General features: G+C 39.4%; 1 protein-coding gene across 1 annotated transcript in view; it reads left to right on the top strand.

Moving 5' to 3' along the window:
• The first annotated feature begins 8,503 nt into the window (after positions 1–8,503).
• LOC310726880 (insulin-like growth factor-binding protein 3) overlaps positions 8,504–16,153 on the top strand; it is a 20,969-nt gene continuing 13,319 nt past the window's right edge. Inside the window, exons 1-2 of the mRNA XM_083542930.1 lie at positions 8,504–9,083; positions 13,398–13,657. Of these exons, the coding sequence (XP_083399056.1) occupies positions 8,732–9,083; positions 13,398–13,657 (612 nt within the window). The 5' untranslated portion in view covers positions 8,504–8,731. The remainder of the gene's footprint in view (positions 9,084–13,397; positions 13,658–16,153) is intronic.

Genomic DNA, 16,153 nt, shown 5'->3' with positions numbered 1-16,153 from the left:
AGCAATGTCATGCTGGAACTGGTTTAGAGTAGGAAAACTGAAACCTTAAAGCTATAGGGACATTTCATGCATTGTATTGCTTATATCTTTGAAGTTTGGAGAAGAATCATATTGTGGTGTGATGGTCAGGTACATACTTGTAACCATATAATGTAGATAGATAGATAAGTTGCATAATACTTCACCTTCAATATTTACACTATTCCCAGTCCTTCATCGGTGGTTGAGGCTCTGGGTTACTGGTTAGAGGTTCAAGCCCAGGTATTGCCAAGTTGCCACTCTTGAGGCAAATGGCCCTTGACCCTCTGAGCTCCTGGGGTGCTGTTTCATTGTTGGTGCTGTGCTCTGACCCTCAGCTTCCAAACATCACAGGGATATGCAAAGAAAAAATTTCACTTCTCTGTAAAAAGTTAATGTGACAAGTACTTATATGGACTACTTGTGTCCTCTTTCTACAGTTCCAACAGATCTGGCCAGATTATACTTCGGGTAAATGGTGATAATTGCATAGAAAGAATTGCAGTTAGCAATGTGTGATGCCAAGTCTTATCCCTGGTCCCTCAGCTGTCCCAATACCCAATTGGGGGCCAATTTGCCATGCTAACTTTTTCTATTTTTTCTAATAGTTCCTACTGGGAAGGACCATAGTTGTTGGGAATGCTGCTGCTCTCGGGCCCTTTTCCTGCGAATCCACAAACCGCTTCAAAAAGGGCAAAAAGGCGATCCACTTTCTCCAGTGTCAGCTCCTGGAACCAAACCGAAACCAAGCTTGCGGCTTTCCATCTCACTCCGCTCTGCAGCTATTCAGCGTCATGTGAACTCCGAGCCACAAAACACACACTCACTTCTGAGAAAAAGACAAATGAGATGAAGACAAAGCTCAAAATAATAAGGGTCCATTGTGCTTTATCAGTCCTCACTTACAGCTTTCGTTTCATGGTGCAGACCCATGCTAACAAGAAGACAGCTTTGGATGCATCTTACTATAATCGCTAGGATGGAAAATTCCGGAAATTTTCAAGACGGGAAAAGCTAATTCCATGGGAATATATATGGGAATTAACAGAAATAAACTGTGAATTTACAAAATTATAACAAGAAAAAACTCTTGCAGGAACATTTTGGTTAAAACAATTAGATTTAATAAAATTTTAGTTGAATTTCCTGCACATTCATACTTAATTTTGTTTCTTTGATCAAACATAAAACAAAATGTTAAATTTTTAATAAGCAGATCCTCAACACGTCTACTCACACCAACTTTAACTATAGTTCCAATCATTAATATGTGTGTTTATTAGTTGTGTAACAGTACACTAGTTTTTTAAGTCGCGGTTCGGTACAATTCTGGTACGATTAGGAAGAAGAAATGCAAATCAAATTGCTTTTCATTTTTTTATGAACACGTTATTATTATTCATATTTGTGATTAATAGTTGAAATTTTTTAAAACAATTTAAATAAAATGCCGGCTTGGTGAAATATTATATATAATAATATTTTATTAAAATATAATAAATCAAATAAATGCATAACACTTGTTTTATTATATTGATTAAGTGAGTAATCAATTCAATTGACACAAATTAAATTGATTAAATAAAAATAAATAAATGGAAAGAAATGAATAGTTTACATTTGTTAGGCCCCTTTTGGTGTGTGTGTGTGTGTGTGTGTGTGTGTGTGTGTGTGTGTGTGTGTGTGTGTGTGTGTGTGTGTGTGTGTGTGTGTGTGTTTTACATTTAATATTTTATTTTCTATAGACATGATCTTAACTGTTCTATTTATTTCAGCAGACTTTAACAAATATCTTTATTCCTTCTATCCTTCATTCATTCATTCACTTCCTCGATATGTGTATAATTGTCAGGATTCTCCTTTTAAGAGAAAATGTTGAAGCTGGACGTAAAACATTAAATAATCAATAGCGTTAGCGTTAGCCGATAACCAGGAAGTGTCTAGCGGCTAACGCTAGAGCACATTCATCAATCACATGCACACATTTGAGTCAGAAAATCACATCCATTCAAGTTTTGAATGTTTTTGAGTTTTGATATTATGGGTAAATCTTTATTTGCGTAAATATATTTTATCTACAGATAAGCTAAAAGTAAGCTAGCACTATTTTATTGACAAATTATGAGGCCAGCTAGCTCAAGCCATGAAATCATTTTTGTGATAAATACAGAACAAAACTGTAATATTGTAAAATATCTATCAAGAAATATCTACAATTGTTCTACTTACAATAAAATCAAAGAAAAATAATAGCCATTTGTTCAAATCTGTATTAGTTAGATTTTCATGTCTGCTTATGACCAAACAAAATGTTTATGTTTGTTTACATACAGTATATGGACAAAAGTATTGGGACACCTGACCTTTTCTGCTATATGTGTTTCTTCTCTAAACCGTTACCACAAAGCTGGAGGCACACGAGCGTACATCGTCTTTACAATTTTGTACATTCATCATTCTTTATCTGGAAACCCAAACCTGTTCCAGCATAACAATGCACAAAGTGAGCTCTATAAAGATCTGCTTTACATTGTTCAAAGAGGAAGATCTTGATTGCCCCGCTATAAAGCTCTGATCTCAACCCTATTGAACAGTAAAATGTGAAAGCTGATTGCACCTCAGGCCTCCTCACCTCTCCTACATCAGTATCTGACTTTACTAACACCCTTGTGGTTGATAAACACAAATATCCATAAGCATCCTCTAAAATTTGGTGGATCTTTCCAGATATGTGGAGGGAATTATAAGAGCAAACTGGCACCAAATGTGGAATGCAAACCTCAAAAAGCACACACCGTACATTTTAAAAGGGTGTCTGAAAACTTTTGCCAGTATAGTCTTTGATACAGTTTATATAAATTTCCCAAAATTTCTCATTAATTCCCATAAATTCTCATAAATTCCTGGTTTACATCGTGGTATAAAAACCAACTAACTCAGTACTTGAAAATTCCCCAGATGAAGTTCCCATGGAAAGTTTCCTAGCTTGGAATCATCTGATGCATGGGATTTTGGAAATGCTGCCTCACACTGTGCATGAACCTCCAGTTTTGGAAAAATCAAAAACCACTAGTAGAAGTTACACTGACGTGGGCACACAGTCAGAGATGAGTAACCCAAACAGCTGTCTGGAGAACTTTCCAACCGTGTGATCTCACTATGCAAAATGATTACAACGCAAGCTTGGCATCGTGTTTTGAACAATTCAATTCAAACCTCCCAGGTCAGGACCTGGCAATGTCCTTTTGATGACAAGTTGACCTGCCCTACAACAGCTCTCCTCACAGCTCGAGAGTCTAGCTAGCATAAGGGGGATTCCACAGTTGGATTTAGCTCTTGTAATTGCATGACAATAGCGTGTTATTTTACAAGGTTTCGTAAATAAGTAAGAGTGTTGCGGCTAATTCGCTCATACACAAAACATGCTAACGGAACAAGGACAAACCAGGGTTTGCTTATGTTTACTTATAGCGATAGCATATATAGTTATAGCTATATGGTTACAAATTCACTGCTCATTCTAGAAATATCACTGAAAATCCTGTCGAGAACTTTGCAACATTCATTTAACTTCATGTTTTTGTTTTTTTTACCAACGAACCTATAAATGGAGGACTTGTGGGAAAAGCAAGTTTTTGGCATGAATAATAAGAAGAATAAGAATTATAGGCAGGCAGGGAGTGTCGTCTGCTCGCACCGCAGCGACGTCGAATGATTAATAAAGCCAGATGATTTTGACATGTCGACTTTATGGTCCCGAACAGCGAACATTTGTGGGGAAATAATTCTCCAAAATGAAGCATTAGTAAATATACGGATATTCCCAGTACAGCGTGACCAATATGATCTCAGCTGCCTTGTTCCGATGCAGTTTCGTGCTTTGAAACCATCAGTTCCCCTTCTATCCCAATCCACGAAGCAGCTGTTTGGAGGGTCACAAAATGAATAACAGTTGCATGTCACACAGGATACGATGCCCGGGTTGGAATTTTCATCGTTGAGTGTAATAAATTATCCCAGAATTCAAACCTCAAGCCATCATTTCTGTACAAAATGCACCAGTAACCTTCACCCTTTTAAGGCAATACTCTATCCATGTCGTTAGTTCTTAGGTGGGACTGAATACAAGTGTGTTATTTGATATGAATAGGATCCATGTTTGGCAGAAACTGGGCATATGAAGCTCACAGGACAAACAAAGCCCATGTTTATGCACTTGGCCTTAAATTAACAGCTTTTTCCAGACACCCTTTGTTTTTTTTCATACATTACATTTAGCAGCTTACATTTATCTCATTTATACTGAGTAGCTTTGGGGGTAAGGGACTTGCTCAGGGGCCCAGGAGCTTGGATTAAACTCGTGACCATTGGGTCCAAAGTCCAATGCCTTAACCACTAAACTACCACAACCCCATCCTTAGTAATTGCCTGGTCAGGCTCAAGGTGGTTTTCAATCATCCTACTTGTTTGATATCAGTGCTTAACATTTACATTTTCACTGCATTTGGCGGATGCCCTTTTCCAGAACGACTTCCAACTGAGCAGTTGAAAGTTAAGGGACTTGCTCAAGTTCCCAGCAGTTGCAGTGTTGGTTGGATTTGAACGCATGAACATCTGATCAGAAGTTTAAGGAGCTGGGCTACTGATCAGAAGGTCGGGGAGTCAAGACCAGGTCGCCAAGCTGCCACTCTTGGGTCCTTGGGCAATGCCCTCAACTCTCTATGCTCCAAGGGTGCCATGGTATCACGGCAGACCCTGCGCTCTGACCCCTGGCAAGCTGGAATACGCGAAGAAAGAATTTCACTGTGCTATTATATATATGTGACAAATAAAGGATATTCTTCTTCTTCTACCAACAGAAGTAAGGCCTGTGTGATTTAAGAATAGTCCAGGTTTCTGGAGTGATGTAGCTGAGGAACCGTCAGAGCCAGGATGCACACACTATACTGACATTTCTGTATTAGTTTTGTTTGTTTAGCTTCTTTTGCAATGTTATCTGGTATTCACATGAGTTTTTGTGAAAAACGATCTCCTGGTTTAGGCCACACCCACTTCAGGTTTAAAATCAGAAAGAGCTTTATTTATAGTATGTTTGCACTTACAGGGAATTTGTTTTGGTGATAGAAGCTTCACAAGTTGCACATTAAAAAAAAATAATTAAATAATAAATTAATAAATAAAGATAAAATCTAAAAAAATATTGCACAGAAAAATACAAAATAAGTCAATTAAAAATGGTATTGCAAATATTTACATTTTTATTGCGCAATGGCGAGAGCAACAAGTAAGAAAGGTGGCATATGAATGAAATTTATTTTAGTGAACACGAATAAATAAATGAATTACATTTAATAATAATCATAATAATTATCATTTGCATAGTCACACCGTGCTGTCCTTAAATCGCCTTTTTCCCCGTTCTGAAATATCAAACTCTAGTCATGAAAAAAGTTTCAGGAACGTTCTGACCCGCCAAATCGTACGCATTAGAGAAAACGCTGCATCATGCTGTGCGTAAACGCATGCGCCTCCTGTTCTGGGAAATGAAAACCGCAGGTCGAGGTTACACAGGGGTAGGGCCACAGTCAGACAGCGAAACGCCAAGCACAGTAATAACCTAATAAAATGTAATTGTTGTTTTTTCTTCCCTGTTCTTTTACAATGTGTTGTTTTGTTTACGTTCGGGAGCCAAGAACGGGTCTGATTTCCCGCTGCAGCATACAGTAATCTTCCAATTTTTAGTGTTAATAAGGGTTAGATGAGAAAAGGCCTATAGTGAAAGTACACATCAAATATACCACATATACCATATATTGTATATTCCGTATATATTTATGACAGTACACGAGCCAGCTCCATGAAGATATGCTTCACATGGGTTGGAGTGGAAGATCCTAAGTGAATGACCTCGACCTTGACCCTATTAGAATAAATTGGTCATTTGAGCATAGAAGGCCACTCAAAATCACTGGAGCATCGTCATGCTGGAACAAGTTTGGGTCTCCTACTTCAAACGAAGGCAAAAATATACGATAACACTGCATCCGAACTCGTCCTGCACCATTGTGTGCTCCTGACTTTGCGCCAATCGTTTAAAAAAAAAAAAAAAAAAAAAAAAATGTCCGGATACTTTTGATCACACACTGGACTGTTTTTTTGACTGAGGTTTTGGTGAACGATCATTTCTGAGACCTTAAGTATTCGCTGGTGGTTGTAGTGTGTGAACATCGTATGAACGTTCAAGCCTTGATAGCGGTAGTTGATGATACGATGCACAAGGAAGAATAGAGTTCGGCAAAAAAAAAAAAAAAAAGTGTCCCAATACTTTTGCCCATATTGCGTGTATAGATGTGTATGCAAAAACTTGGCAATTGCCTTTTTTTTTTTTTTTTTACTCACAGCATTCGAAAAACTCTTACAGATGGCACGAATAACCCTGATTATCTTGATGATCTCAGGGCTTGAGGGGTTGTTCCTGGTTTTCAGTGAGGAGTTTCAACAACAAGTGGTCCAGTGAAGGACAAAACTCATTGCGTTCAGAAATGACTGATCGGAGTTACACCCCTTCATGACAACGGTATCCCATAATACCAGTGTCCTCTTAAAGCAGGATATCACTGTACAGAATTGTTCAGGAACGGTTTGAGGAACATGTTCAAGATGTTGACCTCCTTGGCCTTTAGATTCCAACATCTCACTCTGATTATGCGTCTCTGTGGGACAGTCTTTCTGTCTCTCTGTCTGTCTGTCTAAACACAGCAGCGAGTTCACCGAATGTCCAAAGATATTGGGACCCAGCCTGCTGTGGTTCTTCCACAAACCCTATTGAGATGAATTTGAAAACCGCTCACCTACATCAGAACCTGATCTTGTGTCTGAAGGTGCATGGAATCAAGTGGAGCATCTTCTCAGAAGAGTGAAGCTTATTATAACAGCAATAGTGTGGAATTAGATGCTGAAAAATGCACAGTTTTTTTGCTCAGGTGTCCACAAACTTTTGCCCCTATAGTGTATGGGCACCTGTGAGCATCACTGCTGCATCTGATGGTGACCTCCTATCACCACACACCATAGTGTGAGACCACTCTGTACAGCTTGGGATGGTTCCACATGAAGATCATGTGAAGAAACACATCTTCCTCGTGAAGAAACCTTGAGAGGAACCAGACTTAAAAGCAAATATCATTGATCTTCATGTGGAACCATCCCAAGTTGTACAGAGTGGTCTCCAGTGGAAGAGCGATGTTCTCTTACGGTTCTTTTTATGGCTTTATTCATTCGTTAATTCATTCAGTCATCATCTAATGGTTGTGGTCGAACGGTGGATCGTGTGAGTCGAACCCCTTTTTGTTTTTAGAAGGTGGGAAGAAACCAGAGAACCCTGAAGAAAGTATTTCAAAGGTTCAAGATCAAATTAGGGACAATGGCTGCAACTTAATGTTTTTATGTTATATAACATCATTTCATTTGTATTTACACTATTTGGACAAAAGTATTGGGACACCTGACCTTCTCTGCCATATGCGGTTCTTCTCCAAACCGTTAACACAAAGCTGGAGGAACACCACCGTACATCGTCTATGGTCGTGGTATAAACCTGTAAACCCAAACCTGTTCCAGCATGGCAATGTGCACAAAGTGAGCTCCATGAAGAAGATCTGCTTGACATGATTTGGAGAGGAAGATCTTGATTGCCCTGCCATAGAGCTCTGATCTCAACCGTATTGAACAGGATGATTGTGAACTGCACCTCAGGCCTCCTCACCTCTCCAGTATGGTGTATATTATATATATCATGCAAGCTCCATGTAGATATGGTTTCCATCAGCTGGTCTATCAAGTCTTGATCGTTACCACATTTAAGCCAAATTGCACTCCAACCATCAGGTGCGATATCTCAGATAAACGATTTGTGGATTCGCAACATCAAAAGTATTTGGACACCCATTTTGGCCAACTTTTTAATTGCACACAATTGTACAGAAGGTCTCTGGATTCAGATTCGCTCGAATTCGGAGACGCAAACCTCTTTCAGCATGACAATGTGATCCCGAGCGGCCTCGCATGCCCAAACGGAAAATTCATTCTAATAAGGTTGTGGTCAGAGCTTCACTCAAGATCTTCCACTCCAGCCCATGGGAAGCAGATGTTCATGAAGCTGGTGCATTGACATAAATCTAAGAATCTTGTGGGGAAGAATATATTGATGTAAATGTATATATATAACAAAATGAGTTGTATGAGTGGTAAGTAAACACTTATTAAAAAATATAGACTGAATGTCGCTTCATAACTATTTATTTATTTGTAATATTTGATATAGTTATGAAGCGACCCTCAGCCTTCTCTAACACGATCTGAACCCAGACGGGGAGTGACGTCACGCACACGCCGATGCTGCATTATTCATGAAAGGGGGCGTGACCCCAGATCTCAGCGTCTATATATAGAGAGAAGTTTTCCATTTAAAAACGCGCGTCTCACGTGGGCATCTTTTTGGGGCATTATTAATTACTATTATTATTATTTTTTTTAATTAATATTCATTTTTAAAGTTCTTCTTATTATAATTACACCTAACATTATTATTATTATTAGAAATAATAGTATTATTTGCTTTAGCTTCTTCTTTTTTTTTTTCTTTCCCCCCCCCCCCCCCCCACTCACCCCCTCCCCACTACCACCGCCACCGCCACCATCCGTCTCCGTGAGCATGGTGGCCGCGCTCCGCTCGCTGCTCGTGTCCGTGAGCCTGGCCGCGGTGGCGCGCCTGGGCTCGGCCGTGGGCGCGGTGATCCACTGCGAGCCCTGCGACGCCGGCGCGCGAACGCTGTGCGACCCCGTGCCCGAGGACTGTACGGAGCGGGTGCGCGAGCCGGGCTGCGGCTGCTGCGTGACGTGCGCGCTGTCCGAGGGCCGCGCGTGCGGCGTCTATACGCGGCGCTGCGGCGCGGGGTTGGCCTGCAGACACCGGGCGGGCGAGTCGAGGCCCCTGCACGCCCTGCTGGAGGGCCGCGGGGTGTGCGTGAACCAGACCGCACCTCCACCGGTCAGCGCGCGACCAGGTACGCAACTTTGCATTTTTTTTTTTTTTTCAATTATAATTATTTGATATTTATATATGGTATATATATATATATTATATTTGCGTGCTATATATTATATATATCAAGCAAAAAAGACGTGCGCGTGATTGAGTGTGCGATATCACCTCAATTCTATTTGAAAATAAAAGAACATTATGCATGCACTTGAGCTGAAGCTGAATTTCTAGGACCAAGACGCACGCGCATTCCCCTATCTGTTTATCCATCCATCCATCCATCTATCCATCCGTCCTCCCCTGTCACATCTCTGAGTATTTCAATGCGAACGGTACCACACTGGTCAGTCTTAGGGGTTTCCTGTTAAGTGCGCACCTTTTGCACCTTTCCCCAAAAGTGCATAAATAAATTGACTAATATACAGGGAAATTCATTTTCGCTCGTGACATGGACCATTGGTACCATTTTACTCCCAGTGTGGCATATCTTTAATACGAATAGGACGGTGACAGCATCTGCATGGACGTTTTATAGATCACGTGGATGTTCCAATATATATATATATATATATATATATATGAGAGAGAGAAAGAGAGAGAAAGAGAGAGAAACGCACATCTGTCTTTCTATCTATAGTAAATTTGGCCAAAAATGAATCTTTTGAATTGATAGGCTTGTCTGCTTTATTTAATTTTTTTTGTATTAAAATGTATAAATGTTCGTTCTGCATGTGTGTGTGTGTGTGCACAGTGTGTTAGGATCCATACAGTCATCATTCCAAGTTATCAAGTGTGTGTTCAGTTTATTTGGGAAATCTGAATATTACCGAGATATGAGCATCATACATATAAGTGCGTTCCTGCAAAACAGCGACCGATCAATATCGACACTTCCATGATTCGAAATTGTGCATGGAGCACGCTTTTCTTCTTTTTTTTTTTTTTTTGTTCAACTCTAAATTTCACATTTTAAATGTATATGGCAGACGTCCTTATTGAAAATGACAAGGGGCAGCTTGTGATTTGAACTCCTGACTTTCTGGGCCAAAGGCCAATGTTTTAATCAGTATATAAAGTTTAAAGTATAGTACATAGTATACTATAAAGTAAAGTATCATTGAAAGGACGATATACAGTATATTGTATAATGCAGTATAAAGTAGAAATTTTATAGCATAGTATAAGGTATAATATAAAGAAAAGTACATGTATATACTTAAGTAAAATGTACAATATAAAGTTGAAAGTATGTAATAAAGTATATTATATATATATTATAGTATAGTATAAAGTATAGAATCAAGTATAGAGTATAGTAGAATATATAATAGACAGTATAGAGTATAGTAGAATATATAATAGGAAGTATAGAATAAAGTATAGAGTATAGTAGAATATATAATAGACAGTATAGAGTATAGTAGAATATATAATAGGAAGTATAGAATAAAGTATAGAGTATAGTAGAATATATAATAGACAGTATAGAGTATAGTAGAATATATAATAGGAAGTATAGAATAAAGTATAGAGTATAGTAGAATATATAATAGACAGTATAGAGTATAGTAGAATATATATAATAGGAAGTATAGAATAAAGTAGAGAGTATAGTAGAATATATAATAGGAAGTATAGAGTATAGTAGAATATATAATATAAAGTATAGAGTATAGTAGAATATATATATAATAGACAGTATAGAATAAAGTATAGAGTATAGTAGAATATATATAATAGGAAGTATAAAATAAAGTATAGAGTATAGTAGAATATATAATAGACAGTATAGAATAAAGTATAGAGTAAAGTAGTATATATAATAGGAAGTATAGAATAAAGTATAGAGTATAGTAGAATATATAATAGACAGTATAGAAAAAAGTATAGCGTATAGTAGAATATATAATAGGAAGTATAGAATAAAGTATAGTGTATAGTAGAATATATAATAGGAAGTATAGAATCAAGTATAGAGTAGAATATATAATAGACAGTATAGAATCAAGTATAGAGTAGAATATATAATAGACAGTATAGAATCAAGTATAGAGTATAGTAGACTATATAATATAGAGTATAGTAGAATTTATACAATAGGAAGTATAGAATAAAGTATAGAGTATAGTAGAATATATATAATAGGAAGTATAGAATAAAGTATAGTATAAGGTAATGTATAAAGTATTTATAGAAAGCAAAATATATTTCATGACAAGAACAATTGTACCATATACACTATATGGACAAAATCTTGTGGACACCTGACACCACATGCTTTTTCCGAACGTCCCATACCGCATTTATTCCCATTTTGATGTTATAATATCCTCTACTCCATTTTATTTGGACTGTGCTTGTGGAAATTTGTGCTCATTCAGCCACACACACTGATGGAGGTGAGTTGAGGGGGGTCTGGGGTGCACCCATAAACAGTGTTGAACATCTTCATGGAGATGGCTTAGTGCACAGTGGTATCGTCATGCTGGAACAGGTCTCCTAGTTCAAGTGAAGAGAAGATTTCATGCAACCACGTCCAAATTTGTGGTTACAGTTTGGGAAAGAACCACATATGGCTGGGAAAAGTCTGGTGTTCCAATACTTTTGGCCATAGAGTGTATTATTGTACTTGTCATGAGATTATTGTTTTTGCCTGAGATTTCGCAACTTTGGTATTTCATGATCACGATATCTGGTAACTGGAGGGTGAACTGATTAATTTTCACTACTGATTTAACGCTACATTCTCCGGTTTCTATTGGTTGCCTGATTAATAATGTACGGATGACGTTTGCATGGGGTGGTGGTGCGAAATCTTTGAGATATTTAGCTTAGGCCAGCCTTATTTTTGCATTAAAACAGCTTTATGCCAGTATCATCTAGCGTTACTTAGCATTCAGCAATAATATGAGCATTATTAATCTTAGTAGTTTTAGTCTAACCGTTATGTAGAGTTACTTAATTATGAAATTGAGAGAATATAGTATAGTTCAATCAAGCTTTACAATATAACCTTCACTTTTGCACCAAGCATTATACTTGAAACACAAAAAAAAGTGTTCAACTTTGATAAATATGTGCTAAACTAATTATCTTCCTTCATTTCCATAATTGTTCAAGTCAAATGCTCTGGATAGAAACTGAACATATGGTTAGTGTGATGGTAATCAAACAATCACATTCTAATGGATTTAAATTGAGCATGATCAACACCCAGGGCTGTTTCTAGCCCTTTTTGGCACACTAGGCAAGACCCCACCAGTGGCTCCACCATCCCAGCACAATGCTCCACCCCCACACCATACAAATCATTCATAAACTTCTATAAAACAGGTTAAACTTGTTTAATAATCATTGCAAAATTGCCTGAATTCAAATATGTAAACATGTACTTTATATTACAGTTCAACCGAAAAACAGGTACATACATTTAATGGAGGACTGTAGCGAGGCAGAGGGTGATCACTGGCACCCCCCCCACCCCTGCTGGTTGCACTCTAGGCAACCGACTAGTTTGCCTATGCCTAGAAACGGTTCTGATCTTCCCATTAGGACCAAATTTACTACCGGGGATTTGGTAGCTCAGTGGTTAAGGCCATGGATCAGAAGGTCATGAGATCAAGTCCCAGCATGACCAAACTGGCACTGCTAGGTCCTTGAAGCAAGGCCCTTTACCCTCATCTGCTCTGATGTAAGTGGATAAGGGCGTCTGCCAAATGCCGTAAACGTACATGCTTTGCTTTTAGTACCAACTTAAATTCTACATTCAGTATGATTTAAAAAGCTAGCTCCATTTGTTTTTGATCACCGGGCAAAGTTTTTGACTTCTCCAAATGCTCCATACGGAACCTGAAAGTGGCTGGAACTGTGGTTGAAAATCTTCACAATGCTTAACAGTTGAACTTCTCCATGTTTGTACTTCTTTTGGGCAAGTCCCAGAGCTTAAAAACCCTTCTCTCTCGTCTCCCGAAATCCCTTTTTCCTTCTGGACTCTAGCGCAGCACTTTGGCACACTTTCTGTTTAGTCAAGTTTATTTATAAAGCCTGAAATCACAAGCATGTCTTAATGGGCTTCGCAGGCCCTTAACAGTCGACAACCCAGCTTAAGACCCTAAGTGCGCAGTAGGTGATGAACGTGAGGATAAACAACGGAGAGGAAATTGCAGACATCGAAATTAGACCTAATTTCATTCCTTCTTTCAAACGCTATGATTGAAACAAAGTAAAAAGGTACAATGATTGTGTTGTTTCCTAGATTCTTGTCTAAAGGGGAAAAAAAAAGCTTGGCAGGTTTGTGTTTTGCATCTTCTCAGCATTCCTTCTGTCCGATTTTCAGTGGTGAGTGCCAGGGTGCCTGAGGACTATTCCAGCAGCAACACGACGAGTCCACCGGCACCAGCTGGACATGCGCAGTCAACGGATGTCTTCCCTTCCAATGGTCGGCGTCCCCCGGTCTACAGGCTTCACCCTAAAGCTGAGGACATCCGGCGTGAACAAGAGCGGAAGAGCCACAGCTTTAAAATCGGTGATCCTCTGGTGCTTGCTCCTTCCAACCATGAGAATATTGCATTCGAGTCCAAGCAGGAGCCAGAGTATGTAAGTACAATGCCAGGATCGTTGAGATAACCGGAAGGTAGTTGGCGCACATGGTAGTGTCCATCAAATTCCCTGGCAACATTCGAATTTGGTTGTTGGCGCTGTCTGAGAATCTGTACGCTTCAAATCGGTATACAATCAGCCAAATATGCTACTCAGGGTCCTCTGGGGGTAGCACAATGTGCACAGTGGATCTAGGAAGAGCTCCTGGAGTCATGCGTAATCAAATTCAGGCCCTAATCGAACACACCTGTGCCTAAAAATCAGAGCGCTCTCAGTATTTTAACGAGCCGAAGTAGGTGTGTCAGGGCAGCTTGGCACCAGACGTGCATTCCATGTGGTACACCAGGAAAGTGATTGCATAATGCTGGCTTTGAACAAGAATGACATTTTACAATGGGCAGGCTCTGTGAGAACAGTCCGTATACGGACGCATATAATTTGATTTTCCCACAGTGGCTCTCGATGCTGACTGCCTTGACAGTCGCTGCTGGTATTGGATTTTGTCTTTTTATAGTTCTTAAGCTTTGTTTGTTCCCAAGAACATTGCAGTAAGGAACATTTTTATGAAGACATCTGATTTCAGTTCCCTACCCAGACCCCCCCTTTTCTTCTTTCAGCTCCTGAGCTTCGCACAGCTTGGCTGCCGGGCATAATCCTGCTACTGCTTGCCTTAGCGTCTGTAGTTTAGTCAGGCTGGAGACAGGACGAGAATGCATGAGCTTGGCATGAGGTTTATTAAGGGCGTGTGTAAGAATCCGAACTGCCGACCACGCCGGGGGGTCTAAACCCATGCAGCTCGGAATCGACGCAAGCTAACAACGTGATATTCGCTAAACTAAAAGGGTACAAACTAATCAAAGGGGAAACAATGTATATGTTCTCACAATCAGGGATAATGGAACAATTCCAAAGCAAAGAGAGGAATAAGGTCTAAGCAGGAGCATGTGGTCACTATGGGAATTAAAAGGACTCATGACATCATGTAGAATGTAAAATTTGGGCTAATTCTTTGACATTTTGGCATCTGTAATTAGTTGCGAAATTAACAAAGCAACAATGGTATGGCCAACAGCAAGTAATGCTAAATAACCTACAGTAAGCCAATGTTTGCTAGTTTTTGTCTTTACCCTAAAGTTGCTAATCCATGCCCACACACACACACACACACACACACACACACACACACACACACACATACTGTACACATTTACACACTTGTTCACACCTACAGCAGCAGTAGCAACAACTAGAGACCACCTACTTTACCTGGAGAAAATCAACATGAGACCATGCTAAACTCCACACAGACTGCAACCCGGCTTTTCAAACCTTGGCCCATAGAACTATTAGGTGAACTACGAGGTGAACATGGTAGTCACTGGACAATCAGGTCACCCCAGCTCACACAAACACTTACCGAAGAGGTAGCATTTTTAGATAGTTGAAACAAACTATAGCAAACGCAAATGTTTATCAGTTCAGCATTTCTTTTTCTTTCTTAATCAAAAATATATGGACTAGATGCTGCTTTGCTAATGCAAACATTCAGTTTAGCGTTTACATAGTCATTTTTGCCATGTCCAACATACAAGTGAACAAATCAGTCTGCAGAAGTCTATTTTTGGATTCTGTTTAAGGCCAAGTGTCCTATGTTTTGTTCAAATCAAGACTTTTAAGCTTGATCTGATATCTAGTCTCTTGGCTGATGTTTCATGAAACATCCATGTAGTAACTGGCCAGACCTGCTGGCTGTATAACGTGTGTACAGAATGCACACTACATCAGAGGTGTAAAGAGTACCTGAAAGTCATACTTGAGTAAAAGTATTAATACCTTTTTATAAATAGCTGCAAAGAGGTGGAGAAGATGGAGGAGTTCAGGTACCTGGGGTCAACAGTGCAGAGTAATGGAGAGTGTGTAAGAGAAGTGAAGAAAAGTGTGCAGGCAGGGTGGAGTGGGAGGAGAAGAGTGGAAGCAGGAGTGATTTGTGATAGAAGAGTATCTGTGTGAGTGAAAGGGAAAGTTTATAGGACTGTGGTGAGACCTGTGATGTTGTATGGTTTAGAGACAATGTCATTGAGTAAAAGGTGGAGCTGGAGGTAGCAGAGCTGAAGATGTCGAGGTTTTCATTGGGAGTGAAGAGGATGGACAGGATTAGAAATTAGAGGGACAGCGCATGTAGGACGTTTTGGAGACAAGGCGAGGGAGGTGTGATTGAGATTGTTTGGACATGTGCAGAGGAGGTGACGTGGGGTATATCAGTAGGAGAATGCTGAGGATGGAGCCACCAAGAAGGAGGAAAAGAGGAAGACTAAGGAGGAGGTTTTTGGATGTGGTGAGGGAAGACATGCAGGTAGTTGGTGTGACAGAGGCAGATGTAAAAGGACAGGGGGGTGTGGAGAAGGATGAGCCGCTGTGGCAACCCCTAATGGGAGCAGCCAAAAGAAGATAAATACCTGCAAAACTTGCGTTAAAATCACAAATTCCACTATG

Source organism: Silurus aristotelis (genome assembly GCF_946808225.1).
Source record: "Silurus aristotelis genome assembly, chromosome: 5".
Lineage (NCBI taxonomy): Eukaryota > Metazoa > Chordata > Actinopteri > Siluriformes > Siluridae > Silurus > Silurus aristotelis.
The sequence above is the reverse complement of the archived record's forward strand: the minus strand, read 5'-3'. Positions and strand labels throughout refer to the sequence as shown.